The sequence below is a fragment of the Lepeophtheirus salmonis genome, chromosome 5 (assembly GCF_016086655.4).
Source record: "Lepeophtheirus salmonis chromosome 5, UVic_Lsal_1.4, whole genome shotgun sequence".
NCBI lineage: Eukaryota > Metazoa > Arthropoda > Copepoda > Siphonostomatoida > Caligidae > Lepeophtheirus > Lepeophtheirus salmonis.
In genome coordinates, this window is record NC_052135.2 from 37,688,344 (window position 1) to 37,701,178 (window position 12,835).

Below are 12,835 nucleotides of genomic sequence, written 5' to 3' on the forward strand. Positions count from 1 at the left end.
TATATATAGTAATTATCAATTTGTTTATGACGTAATAGTAGAGCATAGTAATGAATATATATAATTATAAGTATAATAATATTTTTCTATGGTTATAAATTCTCTCCAAATTTCATTTGTATCCTTAAAAAAGATAGCTGGGGGTAGGGCAGGGGCGTAAAAGGGATTGTAGTTGACAATAAGAAAGAGGGAGAAAAGTAAACTCTCCTCTATAGAAAAAAATCATAATTCATGAGATATATGTACTTACTTTACACATATAATTGATACTGAATAAAAAATAGAGGAACTTGTATTTTGTTTGTTTGTCTGTCTGACTGTTTGTCGAATGATAGAAAAAAATAGGATCTCTATAACTACATTAGGATGTTTTTTCTTCAAAAGTTTTTGAATTTCTATTAAAATTAGTGCAGAAATGTTGTTGTCATGGGGTCAGGACCCTTGCAAAATTGCAATGTTCCACGACGTCATTTGTAGGTAATACCTCTCGATTTAACTTTAAAAAGTAAAAAAAAAGTTATTCATTTCCGTACTAAACAGTGATACAAACATTATTTATTATATTGTATAAAATAATTTTGATAGGAATTTTTTTAATTCTCAAAAAGTACTTATTAAGAGAATAGCTTTATAAATATTTTAAAGGCTTGAAAAATATAGATTAAAATGATGTAATACAACATCAAAAGTAATTCTTTTTATGAACAGTTTAGGGCAAACTAAATTAATTTCTCTTTTCTTTTTTTTTAAATTGACAAAGATGACATTTTGCATGGGGGATTTTCTAAACACTTGATAACAACTTTTCTGCATTAATTGTAATCAAAATTTTGAAAAATATGAAATAACAAACTACTCTAATGTATAATTTATATTTTGTGCTGTTGTTAATGTAAAATATGAATACAAAATAGGGCCAAGTCCTATTCTATCATTTTTTGTTTCTTAACAAAACCATCCTTCCGGTATTGGGGTTAGAAGGAGAGACAAGGAGGGAAGAAATATGTAACTGTAGAGATTCTAAGATTGATAAAGTTCCTTTATCTAGTAGAGGAAGAAGAAGTAACGGAGTTTCTTCTTCAGATCCTTTTTCTTTTCCGTTGCATTCTATTTTTTCATTTTTTTTTTGTACGATCCTTCATTGTCTAAGAACTACATTATCAAAAATTAAAAAGTCTTTTTTTGTGTTTGTGTGATAGTGAGCGAATGAGTGGGTGAATCTCTCATAGAGACTTCACGATACTGGGAAATTACTCATCTTGATGATCCTCATCTGGTGAGAAGTCCTCATTGATGTCACGGTGATGGTAATGATGTTGCTTGTTACGTTTTTTGTGTTGTTTGGAAAACCAACCACATCCTGGATCAGGAAGTCCATCAGGTCCAATAGGACATGGAGCATCAAGTCCTGCAGGCCCTTTTCTTCCACGACGACCTCTTGGACCTTCGTCACCTTTTTGACCTTTAGGTCCACTTGGACCCATATATCCTCGGTCTCCTCTTTCTCCTTTCTTTCCGTCAAATCCTTGAAGACCAATAGAGCCAGGCAGACCTGATGGTCCCTCAGGTCCTCTCATACCAACTTCTCCCATTGGACCTGGAAGGCCCATTGGACCGGAGAGACCTATCTCACCTTTATCACCGGGTTCACCTTTAAGTCCACATTCACCTCTATCACCCTTTTGCCCAGGAGGTCCATCATGTCCTGGAGGACCAGGTGGACCAGGAGATCCTTCACGATTCGGCATGTACTCACTATCATCCATAGGACCATAAATACCGTGACGTCTCCTCTTCTTTTTAGACATTCTAGATTCACCTCGATCACCTTTATTTCCCTTAGATCCTGGATAACCAGGGGGCCCTGGTAAGCCTGGTGGACCCATGAGACCAGGTGGACCCATATCACCATATTCACCTTTTTCTCCAATAGGTCCTGATTGACCAGGAAGTCCAGGAGGTCCTTGTGGTCCACTATCCCCATCTTTCCCTTGAAAACCTTGTACTCCTCGAGGCCCTGTTTTCCCAGTTTTCCCAAAAGACCATGTTCACCTTTTTCACCGCTTGGACCCATTGGTCCAACTGGCCCCAATTCTCCTTTGGAACCAGGCATTCCTGGACGACCTACACGAGCAGCTCTTCCTGATTTCCCCCTTTTGCCTCTCTTGCCTCTTCTTCCCTGAGGACCAGGATCCCCCTGTTCACCAGGAGGACCCTGAACCACTTTCATGTTTGTCTTTTCATCATAAATAACAGAAGATCCAGGTGGTCCAATAGGACCCGGAGGACCTGGTGATCCAGGAGGTCCTGGTGGTCCAGGAGAAGGTTTAGCAGCTTCAAAAGTAAATGCTCTTGCATCTGCTTGCATTCCCATTCCGAGACTTTCATCTTCTGAACGAGCTAAACCATGCTTTCCAGTTGTTGCCAAGGGTATTGACATTCCTGGTGGACCAGGTGGTCCAGGATCACCCTTCAGAGTAATAACTTGTATTCGACCGTAGCTGCCTTCAAGTGGAGCAAATGATGAACGCCGTTTGGTACGAGTATCAACGATATAATTATCCCCGGGATCTCCTTTTTTCCCTGGCATTCCCGGTTTTCCTTCATTTCCAGGGAATCCTGGAAATCCATCCACACCGGGAGGGCCAGGTGGACCTGGAAGCCCTGTACAATGGCAATCTTCTTCGCGATTACCTATATTTCGCTTTTGTCTTATCGATTTTTTATCCGTGGAAGGTACAGAAGAAGTAGGTGAAGCAAACGATCTTTTCCATGATCGTAGGTCTTCAATCTCAGAGTCTAATAATTGGAGTCTCTCTTCCAAAAAGAAAAACTGATGATAGAATACTACAGCATGTGCCGTTAATGAGAATATAAATATGGCAATGAGAAGTCCTTTTATTGAAGAATTACTTTGTGTCTCAGGAGATTTCCTCACTGATTTAATTGTCTCTGTATGTAATCCTTTTGTCTGCATGATACTATTATTAGGAACAAGAAAAGAAGAAAAAATAAGTTTGAAACAGAGGAAGAAGCACTGCAACACTACATAAGTAACACTATAGATTTAACTTGAATCGTTTTCTCAAATCAATTAGTAGAGGGTTACTGTATTCATCCTTCCTTTTTTATTTTGTTTTTTTCTATTCGTTCCAGTAATACTGAAAGAAGAGGAAGATTGTTCTTAATTTGCCTCTCGTAATTTCCGTCGTAAACCCTTCATTGTATTATGTATTCTAATTTTGACTCTTTTTTCGTTATCCTAAAAGTCTTGTAGGCAAATCTGAAAAATAATATATCAAAGAATTATAACTCTCTGCATGTACTGTTTGATACTAATCGATGGTCGATTTACACGCAAGTGGGACCTGCGGCAGAGACAAATGTGTTGGGTCCTTTACATTTTTTACATTATTTAATTTTACATTTTTAGAAAATAAAGACGGGATCTTTTTTTTTGTTTGTTTAAATTGCCATTTCTTAGGCAAGGTCGATTTTTTCAGGCCTTTTTTAATAAATTTTAAACAAACTTCAAAAAATGTATGTAAAACGACCTTTCTTTTTTAATATTTATTTCCTTTTTGTACTTTTTTTTTTTTTCAGTGTCTACATTCAAAATTTTACCAGGTGCGGAGCCCAATCAAGAGCTACCCAGGCTCCCTTAAACATACCCAATATTAATATATATGTAGGTACAAATAGATATCATCAATCCAACTCACAAGTGGATTTAAGTCGTCTCATATTTTACTCCGTCACTTACAAAAACAACAGCTACCCCAGAACTTAAATAGCATTTTTTTTTTACGCACAATACTTTACAACACACTTAATAAATATCACTACATAAAATATCAATGTTCTCACTTAACTCCTTTTATTTCAACTGCCTTTAAAATCTTGGGAAGTTTTGCGTGCGCTAAAGGAAAAAATAGGCGTCGTTCGGATCTGTATTTTCCCCCCGCATCGCGCTCTTTTCTCAAACGAAAAAAAAGCATACAACATATTTTGAATCCATCGCATCCATTAAAGACACTAATTAACCAATTATGAAAGGGAGGGGGGAAAGCAATATATAAATTCTTATAATAAAATGAGAGGTCCATTATAACCCTCATCGCCTCCTCAGACGACAACGACGACTCGACTCTGAAAAGAAGTATCATATCATTTATCTTGTTAAAAATAGATTAAGGAAACATATCGAAAACGATGCTTATCATTTTGGAAATTTATACAATGCTCCAATCAGTGAATTCTACATCATATTTCTTCCTATTAATGGAGTGAAAGTTTGTTTGGGAATACCATTCATTGCAGTTCAGTTAATCATCGCAGTGAATATGATGATATCACATCTAAATTAATTCTCCTTTTTTTTGCTTATTTAAACGTCGTTTCATAATATTTTTTGTAACATTCCTAAGGACATAGTTTAAAGTATTCTCTTTTTTTTCTTGGCCCGGAGTTAGGGTGGTTTATTGTCCTCAAAGTAAACACATAAAAGTAACAGCAGCATAACTACCCTCTAAACAAACAAACACTCAAAATAAACAACCATAATTTAAAGTATTCTTTATACTTAGATTTACAAACTCATTCTTTAAAAAGATTGATTTAATAACATTATCTTACTCTCTTTACTTATATATAATACAGCAATGCCTTGTCCAAATTCTATCAGTCCGAGCTTAGCAATGTCATACAAAATTGAAAAAATTTGAAACCACATTCTAAATTATTGTACCTTATGAATTGTTTATTTTTGAATGTGCTCTCAAGACTTGTGACTACAGAAGGGTGTACATGTAAGATTTATGTAAATAAATTGTCTTATTTTTTTATAACAAATAGATTCTAATTTTGGGTAATTACAAAAAAAATCATTCAGAGAGAAATAAATAAAAATGTAATCTCAAGTTAGTCGCGGCAAAAAGAAAAAAAATAAGGTCAGAGACTTGGCCCTCCTAAAATTTTGAGTCCCCTTTCTTGCATATAGGTCTGGTTATGTGGATGAAAATATTTATAATAAATATTTAATGAAATTAAACTAATTGCAATTTGGCACCTTAGTTTTTATTTTTGAGATTTATGAAAATAAGTTAATCGCTTCATTTTAAAATATCAAAAAACAATTTATTCACTTAAATGTCAAAATATTTAATTTTCAAAATTTTTGAACACAAAATAACTCTACTTATAACAATACTAGAGAGGTAAAAAAATTTAAATTGTTGTTATTTATCAAAATCAAGTAATTGGAACCGGATATATTCCAGAAACATCAACATTTTCAGTCTTTTGCAAAGTCTTCAATTACTAATGATATAATCAGTTAATTGTATGTTGCATCATTTCATTCCAATAATTATTCATGTATAATCCTTTAAGGATAAGTTATTAACCGAGAAACAAAAAAACAAAAAATCATCATATATTATAGTACAGAAGTTTAATTTATTTAGTGTATGGATAATGGGAAACATTATTTATCTGATATCATTTTCAAAACTGTGTAAAACAAAATTGAAAATGTATATTTTTCTTATAAAGCATAAATAAGACTTTTTAAATTAAATACAAACTGAAATTATGTTATTACACCCTATATATGGATTACCCGATTCATATTCGAAAAAACAAAGAAATTTTCTTCAAAAAAAATATTGCATATTTCCCTACTAGTACCTAATTTTTTATAGGAGATGCAGCATTGAAATGGTCTTTCGTAACTCGTTTGATCAAAAATTTGAATTAGTTCACTTTTATTCTTTGTGAATATAGAAGCTTCTATTGCTTTATTGTCGGTTTTTAAGTTAAAGAAATTAGTATAAAGTGTGAGGACTCCAAAATTAGAAAATTTTAAAGGCCATTTTCACCTCTACATATTTTTATTTTGTGTCATTTTTAAGGCAAAACTTTATAAGCGAAAGTTGTTAATTTAATCATTTTATACAATATTTCCACCTCCATTCTGAATGGTGGCGTCAATATGGGGACGAACAGAAGCACAGCTGGCATTGATGAAGTCCGAAGACAAGTTGTTCCACTCCTCCGTGATCCCAGTCTTCAGTATATTGACATCACGCAGAAGTTTTCTTTGTCTTGCCGTCCCAGATTCACCAAACAGCAAAGTCTAAGGGGTTCATGTAGGGTGAGGACGAAGGTCAGAAATCTGACCACCAGAAGGCAACCATGTTCTCCCTGTAGAAATTCTGCACCTTCTTAGACGTGTGTACCGTAGTGCCGTCTTGGGTAAACATATCAATGTGATTTTCAACCATAGCAAGACATGGTACCTGAGAACCTTGTAGTAGACGTCCGTGTTTACTTTCTCGTTGTCTTGGAAAAATTGGGGAGGTATCTTGCTTCCGTCGGACGCTATGACCTGGAAGACCATGCTCTGAGCTGGAAGTTTGCTCCTGAAAGTTCCCTCGACCAGCTCTCTCAAATGGTACCAAGCACAAAATTTCCATACTTTTTGAACTAAGGCTAGACGGCCTTCAAGAGGATTCGAACTTCTGAGTCCTCACACTGTATAAGTTTTTAATGGGTCCATTGAACCTATTGAAGTTATATTCTATGTTTTTGGGCTTCTATTTATGCAAAATTTAATAGAAATGGAGTAAAAGCAAAACCTGCGTTTCATTTAATATCTAGAGGTACTAACAGAGTCACAAAAGATTATTATTGCTGAGTTGAACCATTGATGGAAATAGAATCAAATGGTCTCAGCTGATATTATAAGGTTTAAATCTTGATTCTCTATTATTGACTAAAGAGCAATGAATTTTGTATATTTAATTATGGAATCAACCAAAAGGAGGATGGTATTTTTTTGAAACAACAACTTTGAAATTGTTTATCAGTCTACAGGGACTGATCATGAATCTTTTCCCTGTCAAAGTTGTTCATTTAACTCCTTGTGAAAGTTTTTTCCCCCTTCCTGTAGGTTTTCTTTATCTTGTTGACATATAAATCAGATAAACGTCTTATATTTATTTACCAACCTACTTCATTCCTAATGCCACTTTAGGACTATTCATTTGAAAGTTTTTTATTCTTGTTAATTGAGATAAGTTTTTTAATGTATGTATTTAATTAATACTTCCATTACCGACACAGTTTGATAAAAAGGTTTTAATTCCATAAATGAGTCTACTACAGCTCTTATGTACATACCAAAGAGGAAAGGAATTAAATTAGGTATATAAGTAGACTGAGGAACAATCCTTGAACGAATGAAACAAAAAAAAACCTTTTAAAACTTTGGTAAATATTTGCAATATATAATTATAATATATTTTCATCAGGCATGACTAGACAAAATGTATTCCTCAACAAATATTTTTGTATGACAATTACGAGACAAAGACAAAACGAAACAATCTTTTGAATGTTTTGTCTCACTAAAACAAATATTTTCTCTTCCTCGCGAAACAAAGACGAGATGCAATGTAACAAAGAAGAAATGAAACTTGCGTAACACGTCAAAGTTAATTCAGAATTGCCAGGGAAAAATCCTTTTATAAAAACGGAAATAAAATTGTTATTTTAAAAAACCTGCATGAAAAAAATAGACAGCTAATAACGCAAAATAAATATTTTTATTCACCCTCACTAACCTTCTTAATTCTACTTTTGAAAAACAGGACAGAAGCCTTTTGTTCAAAACCTTTATACACGAGACTCTTGACCATTTTTGACATATCTTCCTCTATTGTGTTAACCAGAGGGGCATTAATGGTAAGATAATGCCTATTAGAATATGGTTAAATTTAGCCTAACGCAAAATAGTGCAAATTTAAATCTGGACTTTCATATATCCTTCCAAATCCTACGTTGGTCTCTAATGGTCACTCCTTGAGGATAATCCTTTATACGCTCCAATGCCTTTTCAGCCTCTTTGCAGTTCTCAAAGATGCACATGTGAACTTACGTACCACCTTGATGGATATTTCATGTTTCCTGGTTACCAAAATTGTGAACAATGTGGATCTGCATTGTATACAATTTTCTTTAGCTTGTCATTTGTGCCGTCGACGAAAACTAAATATCTATCCCGTATTATTCTCGTCTTCTGGTTCTTTTTGATTAAACATGAAAATTCCGATATTGCAAAAATAATTTAAAATCATTCATTATGTAAACCTTCTAAATGAAATATATTGTTTCCAATAAGTCCAAGTCCACCATAGGTATAGCCTACGCTTTTTAACGGCGTTTAACCGAAATATATCTATCTGCTATCTAGAAGATATTATGAACTCCATTGCAGAATTCTGAATAAATTGCAAATATTTACCGAAAACTAAAATATCTACAAATGGCAGTAGAAAAAACTCTCACATGAAATAGTGATTATTTACGATTTGTTTACTATTCAATAAAAATAATCAAAATTAACATGGCATTGTGAGTTTTTTCTTGAGCCTGTTGCAATATTCTCACACATTAATCAAAGTTGATAAATCATGATGATGCGATTGCTCTAAAAATAGTTGTCTTGAAATTCAAAAGAAGATTAAATATAGCTGTTTGGGCTTCCTTAAAAGGAAGATCTCTTGTTTTGTTTATATTAAATCATTAATTGTTTGTTTTTTATTGTACATTAATAAATATTGAGAAGGTTTCCCGGATTTGTAATCAACTTGCTTATATACAATTTACATTTATGTGAAGGGGATGTTTTGAAAGAAAGTCGGCATAATTTCAGAAATTTTAAATAAATGATTTTTCTCTTTCAATTAATCAATTGAATTGATTTTATATTTAACAATACTTATATATGTACCTACGTAGTAGTTTTCATATGAAAAAACCGTCTGAATTAAAAAAATTAATGGAGAGAGTAGAAGAAGAACCATTTGAAACCACAGCACTTCATTTCCGTTCTATTGTACAAAAAAGACATCGTTTAACATTTTATTCTTTTTTCACATGGTTTTTCTGCTACAAAGACATACATACACATTTAGAAAATCCTTAGATTTTTGAGAAAGAGGTGTGAGACAAATTCATGAGCGTTTGAATGTAATTGAGGCTCCACGAGAAGAAGTTATTCTCACTTTTTAAAACGAATCCTTAAAGAAAAATTCGTTATTATATTATTGTTATAAGTCAAGTTGAATCAAATGTAAATGCGATTTTATATAATACATACTAGTGTTGTGACAGCCCTTATTTATTCGGTCTAGTCCTGCCCAATCTATAGATATGTTTTTTTTCAGTTCTTGGGAATGGTCCTTCAGTACTTTAGAACTAAACTAAAAAAGAAGAAATAAAGTTGAGTGACGTCATCAAGGAATAAACTTTGAACTGGACCGACACAACACTTATAAGTATTAGTGTAGTACCGTTTGGTATACCGGTACTATATCGATACCGAGGAACTGACAAATTTAAAACGGTACTACAACAAATGGGTACTAAAACCCGTACTTGCAGAGCCATAACTTTAAAAGATTCTTGACTATCAATAACATAAACCATTATTTACGTCCTAAAAAAGCTCATTATTTTTATAAAAGCATGATTCAAAAAATTTTAAATATATAAAATACAGTCTTATATTTTCTGAGGTACCCCAAAAAAACAAAAAAACAGGGGTTGTGTATTTTCAAAACAACATTTTTTGTTATTATTTGTACTGTTGGATCCGTCTAAAAGGATTGATAAAAAAAGCACTCATATTAGTCCGGTCCAGATTAATTTTGTCAGTATTCGGACTGATCCTTATCTGTTTTTATTGTTCTACAACAGCTGAAATGACGTAGTTACTAACTTCATCATTTTTACTGTTGAAGTTTCATCATCACCTCTTTCAAAGAGACAAAATAATTGGATTTAAAGTAGGAGGTGTGGCTAATACTTTAGTCTTATACGTTCTAGTTATAATTCTTTCTTTCTTTTTTTTTGTTTTAATTTTCTTCAATTTTAGCTAGGAGTGAAGAAAACAAAAACATAGTTGGGGCTGTAGGGCTGAAAGCCCGACTTATTGGTCCATAGGATTGATGAATGTTGAAAAAGAGAGAACCGATTAGAAAAAAGATTGAATGGGAGAAAAAAAGACAGACTTGAAATGCAGTCCTAGGGATGACCCATGGAATTCTAAATACATAGAAGTCTATCAACACAATTTGAGTCATAGATCCCCCTTTTTATATATACTTTATCCACCTACAATTCTTAGTGCATAATTTGTTTTTAGATTCATTTTTTGTTGGGAATTATTTTCAAAATAAACATATAAAACGATATACATGTTGTTATGTCATGAGTTCTTCATTTGAAACTTTAAAAAGTTAGATTTGAGTCAAAAATAATTATTAAGATTAAAATGGTTAAAAAAAATTATAGGAAGACGAATTTTCTATAAAATTTGTAGTTTTGACATGGTAAAAATGTGTAACACAATACATTTGGGCCCTATTTTACTCTGATATATTATTGTATATACTATTAAGAAAATAAATCAATAAATGTATTCTATATTATAATATTTTTGTCCTTCCAGTAGAATCTATTGGAAATGAGATTTATTTTAATAATTACAATAGTTGCTAATAGCACAAGTAAATAAGATTTTATTTATTTCATTTTTTTAAAGTTCCAGTTTATTAGTAAGTTAAATTGAATTTTTTTTTTTTTTTTTTTTTTAACATTTCATGTTATTTTTTTTGATGTATTTTTAATCTCTTTAAAAGTTAAGGCCGATTTTGGGGTATAAAAAAAGTAAAAAATAATATTGTTCTTCATAATTTAGTTTCAATTTCATGAAAAACGCTCCATTCAATTATAGATATTCTGATATTTTTTATAGATAATTATCTTAAAAGGAACTAATTCAGCAGTAATATTGATTTGATTTCAATTATTTTAAGGAAAAAATCAAACAAAATAAAGGGATAATAATATCCAGGGGTGTATAACTCGAGTTCCGATTTGTATTTTTCAAATTCTCCGCATATTAATGCTGAAAAAAACTAATTAGAAATATTTTATAACTGTTTTTTACCCTTAAGCTAGTAATTCTCATTTTTTGTATTTAATCTTACTCAGTTGCATTCAAAATTAACTATTCAAATTGTTTCAAATATATATTTGTACTTAATAAATAATGGTTATGCTACATCTATTAAGAATTCTAGTATTTGAGTATGGTCTGAGACTCTAATTATTATTTATGGATTTAGAAAAAAGGAATTTTGAATACAACTTTGATAACAGGTGAAAATAATATAGTGTAACGTTTTATACTTCATAAAATTTGTGAAAACCTCATGACAAATTTAACACTTCCTTACTTCCCTGGGCACTAAAATATCATTGTACATTCTTGCATGTATCATATTTCTGCTCCACTTTCTATATAAAAGCGTTAATTTATCATATATTTTCCATACTCCATGTTTTGTTTTAGTCGGACGAAACATTAAAAAAAATACTTCAATTATTTTTTGTCTCGTAATTTTCTTCCAAAAAGGATTCATCGACGAATACATTTCGTCCAATCATAGCTGAAAAAATTTACACCAGCGGAAAATAATGTTTTATTTGCTAAAATATTTATTTCAATGTTAGGACAGCCAAAGGAAGTACTCGAGTTAGGATTTGAAGAAGATGATTTATATAAAAATGACAAGTATAATTGTGTAGGTTGGAATATTGAAGAAAAAATATTTTCTTATGTGGTTATTGCATTTGACTAAAATAACCCCACTTCCAAAGCCGTAAATTTTATATGAGAAGGATCATGGATAGACTCAAAGCCTAAGCTATTATAATTTCATAACGACCATTAATATTTGGTTAAAATTAGGGTGCATAATGGCCAGTAAATATAATATGATCCATTTTTATGAAGTAAAATGGCAAAGAAAAAAATCGTTAATTTCTACTTTTTTATCATAGCTTTATTTTATGTTGACACATATTATGTAGTTATTTCGACTATCTCATCAGGAACGGCAGCATTCTGACGACTAAATCAATAATGAAGATGTCGAAAGTCATTAATTATAGATTATCATCTTCTTACCAACCTTCCGTTTGCGACACAATAGGGGGTAGGTACGCCACGTCTCCTTCTTGAAAAGTGAACCATTTCATATTTTTCTATTTTGAAATGTGGGTAATTTTTCCTCTTCTCCACTTGCCGTGTTATATGTACATGAATAGTGTCTTTAATGATGTTTAAAATAACAATAGACGCTCGCAGGAATTTTAGGAGCAGGGGGGAGGGAAGGGGGGAAACACACACACACGTAGATATGTATTTTGAAAACGTGTTTGTTGGAGACGAAAATTAGATACCTAATGGTGATTAAAATCCGTGATTGAACGAATCTGCGTTTTTTATATGTACCAGCTATGTATAGGTGCAATTTGATTCATGTGTACATAGTTCAATTCATTTAAATTTCGGACTTTATTTTAGAATACAAAAGAGAGCTTTTTAATTTTAAAAATGGTTGTGAGGGTACTATGAAAACTACCCTGGGGAACATTTATAGTGGATGATTGCCCTGGAGAAAATTTCCATGGAGAAAAATTGTCCGTGAGAAAATGCCTCGTATTTTGTTCAAACTTTATAATTTATAATAACCCATTATGTATATTCACTTAATATTATTTATGACAAATATCTAAACATATTTGTTTGTTCCATCCCCCAAGAGAGTCATATTATTGCAATACAATTTCCTTGCAATTTTTTAAATTAAACTCAATCTTCTTAGAAATATATCGAGTGGATTGTAAGGAGGAGGGAAATATATAGCTTAGGGGCTCTTCAAATATGTTTGAATACTCGCCCCCCTCGCAATAGCCCAGA

General features: G+C 32.1%; 1 protein-coding gene across 1 annotated transcript; it reads right to left on the reverse strand.

Moving 5' to 3' along the window:
* Positions 1 to 734: 734 nt before the first annotated feature.
* LOC121117716 (uncharacterized) lies at positions 735 to 3,118 on the reverse strand. Its single transcript, XM_040712198.2, is given in 2 exon segments — positions 735 to 2,011; positions 2,014 to 3,118. Coding segments are annotated over 2 exon segments (1,725 nt in total). The 5' UTR covers positions 2,978 to 3,118; the 3' UTR covers positions 735 to 1,250.
* Between the last annotated feature and the right edge of the window lie 9,717 nt (positions 3,119 to 12,835).